Source organism: Camelus bactrianus, chromosome 32 (assembly GCF_048773025.1).
Source record: "Camelus bactrianus isolate YW-2024 breed Bactrian camel chromosome 32, ASM4877302v1, whole genome shotgun sequence".
NCBI lineage: Eukaryota > Metazoa > Chordata > Mammalia > Artiodactyla > Camelidae > Camelus > Camelus bactrianus.
In genome coordinates, this window is record NC_133570.1 from 4,196,333 (window position 1) to 4,212,220 (window position 15,888).

Here is a 15,888-nt window from a genome sequence, read left to right on the forward strand (position 1 = left end):
CTCCCTGTGAGGATGAAACGTAATCTCGCTCTGAGGTTTTATGAGCTACAAACAATGTGGACAAGGCATGTTCTAGAAAGAAGTGCACACTCATACATGTCTATTCTCACACCTGGAGGCAACTGGGCCAGAGTTATGCCAAAAGGTGGGATCTCTGGAAAGCAGGCTCCCCACAGAGACACTCCTCCCCTCCCTCCTGGACGACCTGAGAATGATTCAGGGAGAAGGGGAAACCGCTCACCTATGTTATAGATTTCCGAACTGCCAAACCGCACCCCGTTGGGGTTGAGCGTGCCGTCACTGGAAAAAGAGACGTCATGAACACACAGTAGCTCCCGAGGGAAGCCAATCGCAGGGGCGCCCGGGGGACAGTCACCCCCTTTCCAGGACAACATCATGCCCAGTCATTGGTGGCTCCCTCCCTGGCTCTCTATCCTGACCAGCACCCCTCTTTCTCCCTGTAAACTGAAAGCTGGACACCAAGGGGGCCCCCCTCTGTGTGGGAACATCTGTCATCTCCCTGCCCCTCCACCTGTATATACCTGTCCCCCCTCCCAGGTGTGCTGTGCACCCCGGTACCCCCCACTCCCACTCCAAGAAGGGTCGCTGCTACTGTGGATGGACGCCTCCCACACCAACGCCCCTGACCTATTACTTTGGGGTCCGGGAATGTGGATCAGGCGCAGACCCACCCTCGGGAAGCTGATGACGGAATGACACAGGAAGGGCCCCAGACAAGGCACAGTCAGCCTGTCCCGCAGACTGAGCAGACTTGGGGTGCTTCCTGAGTCCTGGGCACCCCCAGATGCCCCGGGAAGGGGGCTCGAGGGAAGAGGAGCCGGCTCCGCAGACCCTCACCTTCGGCCCAGCATGACGATGCCCCCGGTCTGGGGGTTGATTCTGCAGTAGTCGCCTTGCACCCAGACACCTGCAGGGAGGCAGACGTGCTCAGTCACTTCGAGGGGAAGGGTCCCGACCGGTTACCGTGACAGCTGCCCACGGTGGGCATGACAGCAACGTAACTCCTGTCAGCAGACACGGTTGAGGCCCACAAACAGATATGATGGGGGCCTGGGGGCCAGAGTGAACCAGACCCTAGTGGGGTCAACCCTACACATGGCTCTGACATGCGCCAGCCTGCAAGAAACGCCACTCCTGCAGGTGCCAGCAGTGGCCGCGGGGATTCACGGGGGCTGTGCAAACCCCGGCGGCGGGGACGTGAAGGCAGTATCGGGGAGGTCAGCGGGGACTTCGGGGGCGCCCTCTGAGTGGAGACTGGGAAAGCACAAGCCACGCCTCAGGAAGAGAGGGCGGCCCGGGGCGGCTGAGGGAATGTCACACAGAAGGGCCACCAGTCCCTCTGCTCTGAGCTCTGCTTTGTCACTCTGCAAATGCCCTTCTGTATCAGCACACTGTCAGTTTACATTTTCACCTGGCCTAGTTCTGGGGGGTCATGACGCCTGTAAGTCTGCTGCCTGTTACAAAAAGGAAGACCTTGCTTTTCTGTTGTTGTTTCCTTTTATCATCAAGCCATTTCCTATACAGTGTAGGAAACTCTCAGCGCTGGGGCCTGGGGAAACCGTCTGGTTCAGCCTGTGTCCACCCTGTCTGTGACCAGCAGCTTCAGATCCTACTATCTGACCTGCCAGTGTTTCTTCGTATTTACTCATACATCCCACATACTTCCAGAAAGAACTGGAGGACACTAACTATAAAAGCAACATGATGGGATTATTTATAGAATCAGAAACTCTGCACGGGGATAAGAAGACTGCTACAATGAGGCAGTGATTGCAGCTCTGAGTTTCCTGGCAGCCAAGGCAAAAATGGAAGTGCAACAGGCCACAAAGTATTTGCTGTCTCCAAGAAGGAATATCAGAGCTTCAAAACTAGACTTTATCAGAAACTAATCCTGAGAGATGTTTATCATGCAAACCCTTGTATACATAACAAAAAGTGACAGAGAAGACAGTTTTCAAAGAGCTGTGTCGCTGAAGATGAAGAGATGTCATTTCTTAGATGGATCCCCAAGATGAGGTTCTAATCCTTTTGACCTCCCTTCCTAAGACAGGAGCCCTGACTCCTCTTCAGAGTCACTTGAGGAACATTTTCTGGACAGATGGATAAACGGATGATCTATTATCCCTTAGTCTGTCTGCACAGCTACACGCTGGAAGGATCCAAGGTGGAGCTTAAATGCGGCAGGTACCCAGTGGAGCCCGGCCACACCCTTGTGTGGGAGGGGCTGTGCCGGCCACAGCGGCTTCCATACGAGATGTCACGTGGGACGTGCAAACACATGAGACCAAGCAGAGAAACGGGAGGGATCTGTGGCCAATTTTACCCCTGACGGTCACCTGCCACTTTCCGATTCTCCACATGTGGTTTATGCAAAATCAAATTACCTTTCTAGAAGACTGGAGAAAGCAAGTCCTCAGTATAAATAACTCTGGAACAGAAGGCTTGCTAAATTATGAATTATATAGCAGCCATAACTCAATGTTGCTTATGAAATAAGATAAGGAGGAGGCAGGAATCGGCACTTTAAATAAAAAGACGTCCCTGCTCTGGGGCAAGACACCACTCAGATGATGAAGGCAAAGGTGGCAGTCTGTGTGAGTGACGGGCTCTAAATCATCCCACCGCCAAGGCGCTCCACCTCCACCCCCTCCGAGAGGCCGGGATGCTGGTGTGTGAGACAGAAGGGACCCAGGCCGACACCTCCTGCACAAGCCACCTTCCCCTGAACGGGCAGGCAAGGCAGCGGCTCGTGCCAGCTCCCAGGAGGCAGCAGGGCTCCGGGCTGAGGGGCTCCGGGCACGGAGGGCAGATAAGAGTAAACTGAACCCAGGTTAGACTTTCGCAAGACGGCTTCCCGCGGAAGGTCACAGGATATTGATCAAAAAGGCCCCGTCACCCCACTGGTGGAAGGAGCTGTGGGCAGCCTGACCGGGCTTGCGCAGGGACGGCTGGGGGGTGGCTGGTGGGGGTGGGCACATCCAGAACTAGCCCCAGGAGGCCCAGCCCTGGGCGAGAGTCCGGGCAGCTCCATCTGCTCCCCCGACCTACCTGGGAATTTGGAGAAATAGGCCTTCCGGTACTTGCTGCCATCCTCATCATTCCAGAAGTGCGTGGGCTGGCAGGGGAGCGGCTTGGTGCACACCAGCTCCCCGCTCTCCCCCCAGACTGCCTTTCCTGGAGGGGGGAGGAGTCAAAGATAAACTGAGCACACACCACAGCCACACACCCTGGCTTTCTCTCCCTCTCTCTTTCCTTCTCTTTTAAGCTATTAGCCATGACAGTATTTCGGACACATGCAAAGGGACAGAACTGGTCCCACCCACGTGCCCATCACCCCGACCGGCATCGCCGAAAGCCAGGCTTGCCCTCCCCAAAGGACCTTCCCTCCCAGCACACCCTCCCCATCTCTCCTGAATGCGATGTTGCATTACTCCCTTCGGAGTATGAACACCATGACGACATCCACGTCAGCTTGTGTGTTTCTAAGCTGTGCACAGACGGTACCCCACTGCCCCTTGCGTCCGGCATCTTGCTCTGTTCTCTCAGCAAACATCTGGGTGACTCGTTCACGCTATGACAGGACGCGGGCCTCCGGGCATTCGTGCTGACTGCTGGTAGCTCCCCGCGTGTGATCACAGTCTGCTCTCCCTGAACACGTACACTGACGCTGCTTACAACTCTGTTTTGTGCTACAACTCACATGCTGTGAACACGCTCACATGTAGCCCCTTGCTCAGGCTGGCGGGAACGTCTCCCGGAGTGGAGTTCCTGGATCACAGGTGCCTGGGCACGATCCCCCTTCCTCATTAGCCTCAACTTGCCTCCTAAAAACGCTGCACCGAGTCACTCTTGCTCCCACACGGACACGCCCCATTTCTAGCTCAGGGCACAGCGCCGCTGGCAGAAGCCAACGTGGAAGGGCAGGGGAGCACCCATTCCGATGGCGTGCCCCCCCACCCCAAAGTATGGAGCCGGCTTGTGTCTGCTCACCCAGCACGGTCCACAGGCAGAACACGGCAGGGACTAGAAAAACTGGCATTCCCACCATCTACCTGCGGAGGCTCCAGACTTTGCAGATTTCCCTCACCTCGGTTAGCTCATTTCATCCCACAATACACTTGAGATAGAAGCCAGACAGATAATCTTATGTGCATCTGAAAGCTGGACAAACAGCCGTCCTCTTGTCGCTGCCAGGAGCACCTCCCTCCCGCCCAGGCCATAGAACGCAGCAGTGACCGGGCCCATGAGAAATGGCTCGGACAAGTGGCAAAATAACAAGGTAAATGTTATTTTGAGCAAATGAGCAATAAATGAGCAAATCACTCTGGCAGCAAATGGAAAACACCCTCTTCTGAAAATGAGAACTGATTTTTTTCAGAACGGTCACTGGCAACGTTTTCCATGAACTGGAGGCAGGAGAGGCCTTCTCTGCACCCCACTGGGTCCCCAGCCCCTAACCACTCTGCTGTCCTCTCCCCCGCTTCCGCCAGTTCACGGGGGTCGGCCTAACCTTCCTATCCGCTCAGTCGGGTGAAACCAAAGGCAGATGCAGCACAAACAGCTGGAGCCCACAAACTTGCACAGTGCACGCACCACACGCCAGGCCCTCTCTGGTGCTGGGGACGCAAACGGGCTTTGCTGATTCACAGCCCATGGCCGCTACAGGCCATGAAACAAAAGCTTGTCCTGAGACCGGCAGAGAGGCCAAGCCCCAGTCCTCCGCCGGGTCTTCACAAGGTCAGGCAGTCAGGCCTCATCAGCACCTCCGAAGCTTGGATGCTGGGGAACCGCCCGCCGGGCGCTCTGAGAGCCCTGCGGGTGTCAAACCAGGCTGGAGGGCCGGCAGTCTGCAAGCAAGAGGGGCGGCCCCTCAGACAGGGTGTTTCTGGAGAACTGTCACCAGGCACAGTGACACATCCAAGTGTGTCCAAGCTGCCACTCACACTGGTCACAGAGAGAGAAAGGGTTTGAGGCTGTCACCTTCCTTGTTCCACACCTCCACGGCCATGCCCAGGTTCCGGGCCTGAATCTCCCCTCTGTACACAGGGATGGAGCAGTTCTGGCCCACGAAGCAGGAGATGATGTCGGTGCCGCCTGCAAGCAACGGCGAAAGGAGATTCAAAATTCAGAAGACTGAGACAAAGCAGTGTTTTTGATTTGAACAATGAAAGGGAAGGACCCCTCTTTCTCCAAATAAACACTGGAAAACTCCCAGACGCCTTTGAGCTTCTCTTCAGGGAGGGGTGGGGGAGGTTATCTGGGAACTGGAGCAAACCTCCCATGTCTGGGTGATTTATTTTTCGACCAGGACTTCCTGCTGAAGGAGAGACCAAATAAATGACCTCTCGTGGTCCCACTGAAATCTGAGACTCGGGCTGAGGGAAATTGGAAGCCTCGCTCTGTTAGGCCTGCCTGCAGGCACTGACGGGTCACGTGCAAAGCCTCTCCGCTCCAGTTTCCATTCACTTAGTTGTTGGAGAAGCAGAAACCCTGAGGCCCCTGGAGTGCGTCTCAAGCAAGAGAGAACGTGCTGGATGGAAACACTCCAGTTTCAGGAAGAGGCTTGAAAGGGAGTCAGACCCCAAATGCCCTCAAGACGGAGAAGCATTAACACCCAGATCCATCCTGCGACAACTGCCCCTCAAACAGCGGTGGGCAGGGGCCCGCGTGACTGCAGGGTAGAGTGTCCTGGGAGCACAGACATGCATTCAGCCACCTGCACGCAGCTCGGATGGAGACCGCAGCCTGGGGAGACGGGGCGGGGCTGTGGGAGGGGGCACGGGCACACACGGAGCTGCCGGGCTCGGACCTTCCTAGGCTCGGTGATTTGGACACAGTGTCTGTGCTTCCCTTTAGACCTGATCATATACCTAGAAAGACAGCTCTGTGATTTAAAAAGTGTTTTTTCCTTAATCATGCTGTGTATATGAGCGGGGGAGACGTTTGGGGGGGAGCAGGATTCAAGAAAGACCCACATAAAATAGCTTGATGCTTCCAACAACCAGTAGGGCTTGATTCAGACAGAGAGTTGAAGTGTGACGTCCTTCCTGCCTTCTCCTGACACCTCGAGGCACCGGCAGACACGTCCCATGAAAATGGGAGAACTGTGTTCATTTCAGTGACCAGGAAGGTCTGCTCAGCCCCCAGGCCCCGAAAGGGCACAATCGCTGCCCCTGCGACACCAAACGACGCCCAGTGGACAGAGGTGCTGCTTCAGGAGCAGAGCTGGGACAGCGGCAGGGGGACAGGCCGAGACCCTAAGGGACGCAGCTGCCCCGAGATGGGCCAGCCCGGCCTGGGAGACGACCTCCTCCCCACCGGCCACAGCGCCCCCACCCACCAGGAGAAGACCACGGTGGGTGGGGGCGGGGGAGGCAAGAGGCCCCGACTCTGCGGTGCCGGGACCGGGAGGTTCGAAGGCCACTCTGTGCCCCGCGTGTGGGCGGCCTCTGGCCAGTCACTTAGCACATCCAGACCTTGTTCTCTTTCGTAAAGGAAACAGGATCTACCAGAATGAGCTGCTCAGGACTGGAGGTTACAATCGATGTGAGGTGTGTGGGTACCTCCCCCACCCCCAGCAACGGTTCCGTCTTTGCTAACTTGGGGCTGGAGTTCAGTTTCTGGAACACAGCTACCGAGGAAGAGGGACACGGACCCTGCAGACGTGCACACTCCGCTGCGTGCTCACTCAGACAGATTCCAGCTGGCGGACCGGCTGGTGGTCTGTGGGCGAGCACACTCCGGGGCCGCGCCTGGGCCCCGCGTCCGCCGACTCTTCCCGAGCCCTGTCTCCGGTCCCCAGTGCAGGGGCGCGGCGGGGAGCCGTACCCGAGATGGAGCCCAGGAGCACGCTGCTCTTGATGCGCCTGTAGACGTAGTCATAGCTCTGCGCTTTCAGCGGGGAGCCGGTGGACAGGATCGTGTGCAGCGTCTGCAGGCTGTGGGTTTCCGCTAGAGCGAAGAATCACTGGGAGGTCAGAACCAGGCCCGATGCCCTCAGCCCGGCCTGCATGCCGGGCGCAGGTAACAGAGGGGACTTGACTTCCGTGGCCCTGAGACGGGCTCGCTTACCTGGCTTCATGTCTTTCTCTTCGAGCACAGACAGCCACTTGGCACCCGTCCCGAGGATGGTGATGCTGAGGACGGATGAAGGAAAGAAAATGCCAGAAATGCGTCAGGGGTCCTGCCTACTCCAGGCGCCGTGGCTTTCTAAAACCGCGACTCACACCTGACAAGTCTGCATAACCCCAGACACCTCTCTTCTCTGGACTGAACTAATACTTAATATTTAGTTGAGCGCAAGCTCCCACACCTGCGTCTGCTCTGGGGCAGCAGTGACAGGTTTGCAGGGCACCCAGCCCCACTTACAACAACTGTTTGTACGTGAACCCACCATCCTCCCAACTGCAGGATGTCTCCTCCTGGGGGGCCCAAGGAGGCCCCAGAATCAAGACCCCCTCAGATTGTGACCTCACACCTTCACTGTCAGGGACGCGGAGAGCTTTGGTCAGAACGGGGGGCGTCCTTGGAACTCCTGACCCTTTTCTTAAACAAGTGCGTGTTTTCTTAAAACTCAGAAAACAGCAGCTCTTCTCTTTTTGGACAATTAGAACCCATCATCCTTTACGCCCGAGTTTGCACTGAGGACACCACGCGGTGCTGAGTGTAAATCATTGTGTTTTTACAGGGAGACCATCACTTAATGTTCTGCTTCCTTCCGGTGAGGTGGCCCTTGGCAGGTAAGCTCCAGCTCCCTAACTAAAGGACATTTTCTCTGGGGGCTGAGGGAGACCAGACCATCAAGGTCCCTCCCCGCCCCTCTGGGCAGCAAGACCTCATCCCCTCACACCTGGGTGGGGAGAGTCATTCCGGGGCGACAGCTGCGCGCTGACTGATGCTCAGAGGCAGAGACACACAGAACACTGTGTGATTCATGGCAGCTCCCTCTGCCTGGAACACGTGTCCTCCAGACCTAACCGTAAACGCCTGCCCAGTTACCAACCTGGACCCCAGAGTTCTGGCCCTGCCCCTAACCAGAATGTCCCCCTGGCTAGACTGGAGGGTCCAGAAATACACCCCAAACAGAGAGGGAAATCCATCTTTTAAAGCAATCTTGTTTGCGTCTACAAAATCATCACTCAGTTATCACACATGCAAGTCAGTCTGTGGGCTGACCCGATAATAACGAAGATTTCGTCCCTAAGCATAGCATTATCTTAAAAATCAGAGGCCCTGAAACTTCGCTGCAAGGACTCCGCCCGCCCTGCCATGTCTGAAGAGTTGCTCCTCCTGCCACAAACCAACAGGATTTGCTGTTAAAGCTCATTTAACTTAGTTTTAGTTCATTTTGGGGAGATGACAGAGCTGGAATGAAGGCAGCGAGTCCAGCCTGACCTGCACCCTCTCTTCCCCACGGCGTGAGTGCCCCTCACCTCAGCGCCTGCCAGGCTGCACAGTCGCACCTGCCTCGCTGACCTGGGCAAGCAGGGCCTCCCAGGCGGGCGAGGGGCCAGGTCAGCGGGGCCCCGTGGACCGCCAGGGCCACATCTCAGCTGGCGTCCGGGGCACAGGCTGAGGAGGATGGAAGGCAGGCGCCCAGCACATGCTTATTGCTAAATGGACCCAGACCACGGGGCTGAGAACAGGCTTGCACGTGCACCCTGCACACAATCACATGCATGCACACATACTCACGCTTGTTCACAGACACGCGTGCTCCCACACCCACGTGTGCATACACTCACACACCTACTTTCGGGTACGTATTGTGTGCGCACACACGTGCAAATACACATGCACGCACCTGCACACAGTCACACGCATGCACACATACACTCAGACATGCGTGCTCACTCTTACACGTGCACATGCGTACACACGCTCACACGCAAAGCTGGGTTTCCCTGGGGCCCCTCACCCTTCAGCTGCATCAGCGCTAAGCCCCAGGGACGCCCGCGTTCCTCTCCCTCTTCCTGTAACACCCCAGGCGCACATGTCACCGCGCCTCCGGCCGAGGCCGGCTAACAGGTATTACGGGCAGAGATCGCCAAGCCGTCTAAGTCCCCAGGGATTTGATTAACCTTTCGCTGGAAACAATCTCATTAGGAAATAACCTTCCTTGCTAATGTTGCGAGCCAAATGTCAGGATTTAAATATTACCCAGGCCAAAGTTTTATTTAAAATATTAATGGCCAATGATTTGAGAACATTCGTGGCTCCTTCTTGTTTCCCCACTGTGAACCGGCTCAAATCCAGAATAATTAGGGCATTTCCGAGCGTGGCCAACTTCAGGTCCCAGGAGCCCTGCCGGCTTCCACGTTCTCCTTCCTGGAAACACGATCATTAGGCCAACGGTGACCACCCACCACCGTGGCGAGAACGCATCAGCCCATTATGATTAATTCGTCGGCAAAGAAGGTGCTAATGAAACAGCATCTCCTGACGGTTTCTAATGATGACAATGAGGAGGGGGTGGCGGGAACGGGGCCCCTTCATCCTTCCCCGCGTTCCTAGTCCTCAGGAGGGGCACTGACACCCACTTTAACTGGCCACTGCTTCCGTCCTTAGGATTCCCACCCATCGTCGCCCAGAGAGAACTGTTAACCGGACCACAGGGAGGCGGAGGTACCCTCTGCGGCTCACGCAGGAGGGCGTCTGGGGACGCACCTGGGAGTCTGAGAAGACCCCCAAGATGCTGGGCAGCCCTGAGGGGCTCGCAGAAAGGCAGGTGGGAAGTCCAACATTGCGAATGGCCTCGTGACAGACTTTGCCAGACCCTTGATGAGTTTATGCCCACCGTCCCCTGGACAGGGCTGGACATTCGGCCTGGACCATACTCTTACCCCTGAGGGGATGGGCCCCGAGTGAAATAATGCTCTTATCAGCCCTCAGTCTGCCTCTCTTCCGAGAGTGGGGCATCAAGAGTGGCAGAGCATCCCGGAGACGGCACCCAGATCCTTGCAGCAGCTGCTTGGGTCTGAGCCCGGCGTCCTGGGTACCTACCCGATCCGGTCGACCAGGTCCCAGAGCACATTGGGTGTCGGCACCAGAGGGGAGCCATCGTACAAGACCAGGGCCGCCCCCGTGGCGAGAGCAGACACCACCCAGTTCCACATCATCCAGCCGACCTGGAGGGACAGAAGGAGCCCGTGTCAACAGAGCACCGGGCCAGCGCCCTCGGCCCCGTCACTTGGCCTCTCATGCTCCCAGGAAGCCTCCTGACACTGAGGCAGAAGTTGCCTAGAACTGCCCGTTTCAAACGCACAATGCTCTGCCCCAGCAAGTCCACCTGGGTTTATGGTGCGGATGCACACACACGTGTGTGCTCAGACGCGTCAAAGAAGGTTTCCCGCAGGCGCCACCCCACTTTGGACAGAAAGCACAGCCCCCGCAACCTGTAAAGGAGAGCTCGGGACAGGGGAGGGAGACAGCCGGGTGCGGTCGCCTCTGGGCCCTGAAGACGCCAGCCTCTCGCCAAGGACCCGCCGGCTGCATAATGAAATTATCACCACGTGCGACAAGTGCTCAGAAGTGCTCGCAGCCCCACTGACAGTGGCACTCCCATCCGGGCCAGAATTTGTGGGAGATTCTGGACCAAACACAGGTGATGACAGAGCAAAGGAGCAGGAGGAAGGTTCCAGCAGCAATCTCTGTCCAGAGGGCAAAACCACCCCACCCCACCCCAGAGGCAAGGCGGGCCGCGAGGACGCCCACCCCCGAGACTGGGGCAGAAACCCGCCCGTGGGGATGCAGCGGCCACAGGAGGTGGCGCCCAGGTGGCAGCTCAGAACCCCAGACTGGGGCACTCAGGATACAACAGCAGGTCACAACGGAGGGGACGCAGGTGAGAGCCGCCGACCAGCCTCCTCAGCCGCACAGAAACGGCAAAGTGAACCACGGGCCCTGCGAAAACCTCCATTTAGTTCAGCTGCCTTTTTTTTTTTTTTTTTAAGGTTTCACCAGCATAAGGTGAGTTTCTTCTATTAAGGAATTATTTCAGTAGGTAGCTCTGCATCCTATTAAGTGCAGGTGTCCAGGGGGAGGTAGAGCTCAGGGGTAGAGCGTGTGCTTGGCATGCACGAGGTCCTGGGCTCAATCCCCAGTGCCCCTGTTAAAATATAAATACATACATACATTCATACATACATACCTAATTACCACCACCCGCAAAAAATGATGTAAGACACGTTAACAGGAAAAAAAACACATAAATTTTAAAAAATAATAAAATAATAAAACAAATGCCAGTGTCCAGCTGTTAAGGGGGTCAGTGACACAGCACAGGCCTGGCTGGGGCCGGGTGAGGGTGCCGGAGGCTGCTGCTGGCGCCTGGCACACTGCATGGAAAAATCCAACGATCCAATCCTTTGTGGGCAGGATGCTTCCCAGAAAAAGTGCTCTGGACTTTTGAGTCCTTGCACTGTGTACGTCCCCTCGATGCAAAACCCTGGTGTTTTAAATCGCCGTGTCCCAGCGAGGCAGCTGAGCTGGACATCAGTGTAGCTGCTGGGGGTTTTCTGCAATTCAAATCAATACTCCAGCTATGCGCCCGGGGCTGGGCTTCCTGCGTGGGAAAGGCCAGAGCCTGGATGGAGGTGCCCAGCACCGCTGTTCTACATTGTGGGAGAGAAGGAGGGAGAGGGGATCTGGGATCAAGGCCTGCAGCTGAAAGAAGCCTGGATCATCCGGCCCAAGCCCCTGAATTTACAGCTGGGCACACAGGGAGATGAGGCAACCTGGCCCGCTCCTGTGTCTGCATGGGGTCCTGAGAGTCTGGCACCAGGGGCCCAGCCGGGGCCTGGGCAACAACCTCACAGCTTAGGAAGACGTCTCCAGCATCCGCTTCCTGAAAAACTCAGGGCAGAAAGGGAGCTAAACCATCCTCGAGCCTCTTGCTATTTGCAGTCTTGGAAAAAGTCAATTTTGAGTTTTCCTCCCTTGGGATAAACACCACTTTCTTCAACTTGTTAAGTTTTCACCTCTCAGCGTTTAGCAGGGTCACGATTATCTCCAATGCTCTGAACTCAAGCTGTGGTTTGATGATATGCATTCCAGACAAAACATGTCAATGGAGGGCAGGACCACATCCACCTGGGGCAGGACGGTGAGCCTCCCGCTGGCTCCACGGTGTGGGGGCTGCTCTGCACTCACTTCTTCTCCCTGCTACAACCCACTGTCGCACCCAGTGGTCTAAATTTATTATCTGAGAGTTCTGAAGGTCGGACATCCAAAATCAGGTGTCAGCAGGGCTGGGAGTTCCTTCTGGAGGCTGGGGGGGAGACTCTCTCTTGGCCTTTTCCGGCTCTGACGGGCGCCTGCGTTCCTTGGCTCACGGCACCATGGCACTCTGATTCTGTTTCCATCGTCCCATCTCCTTCTCTGCCTCCAACCCTCCTGCCTCCCTCTTATAAGGACCCTTGGGATCTCTTGGGCAACCTGAATAACACAGGACAGCCTCGCCATCTCAGGATCCTTCATGCATCCCATCTGCAAAGCCCCTCCTGCCGTGTAAGTTCAGACAATCAGTTCTGGGACCCGACATGGACATCTTGGGGGCCATTGTCCGACAGCCTTCCAATAAACTCCTTTCCAGCTTGAATCAGTCAAATTCCCTTTTCTATTGCACCGGACTAAGAACCGACTGTCCTCGGGGCATCTCTGGTTAAGTTCCTGGTCCCCTGGTTAAGCCGGCAGATTTCAGTCCTGTGACTCTTGTCCCCAACTCCAGAGGCTCGAGAGACTGAATGCTAATTCCCTGGTTGGTCTCCCTGGTTTCTCTAGAATTCCTCGGGGTGCCAGGTCTCCCAGCGGCAACCGAGGTCAACACAGGAGGGCAGGCCAAGTTAAGAGGCGACCTTGGTGCTGAGATTGGAGCGGGCAGCAGCCCGGAGGGAGAGGTGGTCGGAACGAGAGACAGAGAGGGAGAGGGAAGGGCCCGCAGCAGAGGCCGCTGGTGCACGCAGCCTGAGGGCTCAAGCCGTACATCTGGCCAGTGACACGTGCGAGGGGGGAGAGGCAAAGAGAAGAGTAAAGATAAAGCCTCCCCGGCTGGATGAACCAAAGCCTGGCCGTCCCGGGAGGGATGGGGGGGGGCAGGACTCATCTCACACACGCGCACACTGACCGTGGTGTAGCACAGGATGATGTCACTGCTGGTCATGTCACCGTGAAGAACGTGCTCCTTCAGGTGCTGGATGAGGGTCCCCTGGGGAGAAGCGGGAGACAGGGCGTGAACCGGGCTGCCTCCTCTGAGGGCACAGAGGCACGCCAGCCCAGACTCTCGGTCCCGGGCAGGAGGGAGGAATCTCCGCTTTCTTTCCCAGAGGAAGCAGACCTCTGAGCACCCTCGCCTTGATGGAGCGATGCCCCCGTCCCTCTGCCAGCTGGCCCCTGAGACTCGCCGAGGACCCAGGAGGAAACCCAGACCCACTCCTGCCAGCCTGTGGGCTCGTCTGGGCGCCAGACGACCAAGAGCGCCAGACGACCCCCGCCAACCTCAGGTAGAGAGGAGTGAAGGTGGTGGCGGAGTGGAGAGTCACAGTCAAAGACGAAGGCAAAAGGACGCAGGCTCGGTGCAGCGACACCTGCACCTCCAGACTGGGGCGTTACTGGCCAACTCTGGTCCCTCGCGGTGGACAGGGAAGGCCGGATGACTGAGCGAGACTGTCCCGGGACGCACCGCTGCTGCTGTGTCTGCTGCTCCCTGTGAGCCTCAGATCAAGCCCAGGGACCCCTGGGCCAAGGGGTAGCCCCAACTCCTGCTTTCAGCTCCAACGCCCAATCAGACCCCGCTCTCCCAACCCTCACACATCACCTGCTGTTTCTTATGTTGATGTTTAATGGGCAGTATATTCACTTGGACCAAACTCTAAAGCACATACCAGACAAGCCCCACCCCCTGCAACCAGCAACTGTGTAAGTTTCCTGTGTGTTTCCGGGTATACTTCTTGCCCACCTGCATGTATTTATTTATGCCGGTTGTTCATCTGCACACATTGCCTGCGTGTTGCTTTTTCCATTTAACATACGTTGGAGCTCTTTGTCAGGACACAGAGAGCTCCCCTGGCGGTCTTCTTATAGCTACGTTGTATTCCACTGCCCAGATGCCACTCGTTCCACACGACTCCGTGTCCGTCTGCGCTCACAGGGCGGACAGGAAGCTTCCCGTCCCCAAGCACAAAGCAGAGAGCAGAGCAAGGGGCCCCTGAACCAGCCGTTAAATCTTTCAGCCTCAGTTTTCCCATCTTCACAATGGACCTCACACAAGATCCTGAGGCTGGACCGGGGATGCTGGAGAGGTCCTTCCAAGGCCCCTGGAAAGGCCAGACCACTGCGCTCGGTCTGGCCCACAGATGGGAGCTGCTGGCTGTCTAGGAACTGTAGGGGCTGCAGGCAGGACCCACGTGTTAAAAACCAGCCTCTACAACCTTCGCTGTACCCAAGAGAAGCAAAAAACAAACCAATGGGAGATGATGCCTCTGCAAGCTTCACAGAAACAATCCCACCCAACAAATTCTCTAACTCAAGAGCGAGATGCCGTTTCCAGAGTCTGTCCTGAACGGCGGCCCCGTCACCAGGCCGGCCAGGAGCAGGAACCGTGGGGGGTGGGGGGTGACAGTGAAACCGCATCTTCGCCCAGATGGCCCGCTTTATGAAGCCTGCCCTATTTATAACCCACACGTGCATTCGCTCAGCACCCTCCCTCTCTCGATGGCACAAAACCACCCTTTGCTTCTCTCTGTATGAACCTTAACGGTTCATGTCAGTAGTTCTTCCCCTGATTTTTAAACATTTGTTACAAGCCTGAATGCTTTCCCTGAGGGTCAGGAAGCGTCAGCAGCAAGGTTTCCTGGGTCTCCAGCAACAAGAGTGATTTAAAACAAGGAAGAGGGAAGCTGCTTTCTGGGCGCTTTCATGGACTTAGAAAAAAAAACCAACCAGCAAACCAGGACCAACCCCCCCCAGTAACCTGGGGGTTAGTGTCAGCAGCCCCACCCCTGCGGCCATCCCCCACGCTGTTCTCAAGTTTCCTCTTGGGAAAGCTCTCAAAAACAGGCAAGACGCTCGGCCCCTTCTCCAGAGATGCAAGAGCCCAGCGGAGCCAGAATTAATATAATTTCTCCTGACTTTTCCACACTCCAAATACCCCAGGCACGATGACATTATGAGCCAACTATATTACATCTAATACATTTTTATGTTCTGCTCCTTAAAAAGTGACATTCACTAGGCAAAAAGCACTCAAAATAAAAGTACAGTTGGACGTTTCAGTTTTTCCTACAATGTCCGTTGTTTTGCTGTACACACCCCACCCTCGTCTGCGAGGTTTCTAAAAATGCTCATCTCTGTGGCTTGTTATCGGGCCTCTGACCAGGCGGACCAGGGCTGCCCTCTCCAGGGAGCCACACCTCAGACTCTGAACACACCCAACTCGATAAAACAGGATATTTGAGCAATAAAACCAACTCACTCCCACCAAGAGGCCACTCGGCCTGGCCAGTGTTACTTCCAGAAATAAAGCCTTCGGCCCCTGACGTCCCCTCCCTCCTGCCACCTGGGGTCCCTGAGGGGTCACTGCTGTGGATTAACAGGCTCTTTCTTGTGCACCTGGCAGTTAATTCACAACCTGAGATCAGACCTTCCGTGGATCTAAATCCAGGTAATGGCAAAGCCGTGTTAACCCCTTTCCACGTTCTGATGAAAACACTGCCTGAAGAGCTGTATGAGGTGTCACAGTGATTCGAGTGCAAATGTCTCCTTTCTAGGGAAGGAGATGTTCTCAAACAACTTCCAGATGTCAAGAACGTCTGTAAAAGCTAACTGAGTTAGAAGAATAAGCAAGAGCTAGGAAGCGGTCTGAGAACGGGA

The 15,888-nt window shown here is 56.1% G+C and overlaps 1 protein-coding gene across 4 annotated transcripts in view; it reads right to left on the reverse strand.

Annotated features, from left to right (window-relative positions):
* The window catches only part of AACS (acetoacetyl-CoA synthetase), a 42,059-nt gene that overhangs the window by 4,410 nt on the left and 21,761 nt on the right, over nt 1-15,888 (reverse strand). For 2 of the 4 annotated variants that reach the window (XM_074356448.1, XM_010969738.3), the window contains exons 9-16: nt 13,145-13,225; nt 10,024-10,148; nt 7,093-7,157; nt 6,850-6,972; nt 5,002-5,115; nt 3,070-3,195; nt 859-928; nt 242-300 (exon numbers count right to left, since the gene is read on the reverse strand). In XM_074356448.1, coding sequence (XP_074212549.1) covers nt 242-300; nt 859-928; nt 3,070-3,195; nt 5,002-5,115; nt 6,850-6,972; nt 7,093-7,157; nt 10,024-10,148; nt 13,145-13,225 — 763 coding nt within the window. The remainder of the gene's footprint in view (nt 1-241; nt 301-858; nt 929-3,069; nt 3,196-5,001; nt 5,116-6,849; nt 6,973-7,092; nt 7,158-10,023; nt 10,149-13,144; nt 13,226-15,888) is intronic. The other 2 variants (XM_074356449.1, XM_045506368.2) reach the window with 1 other exon arrangement.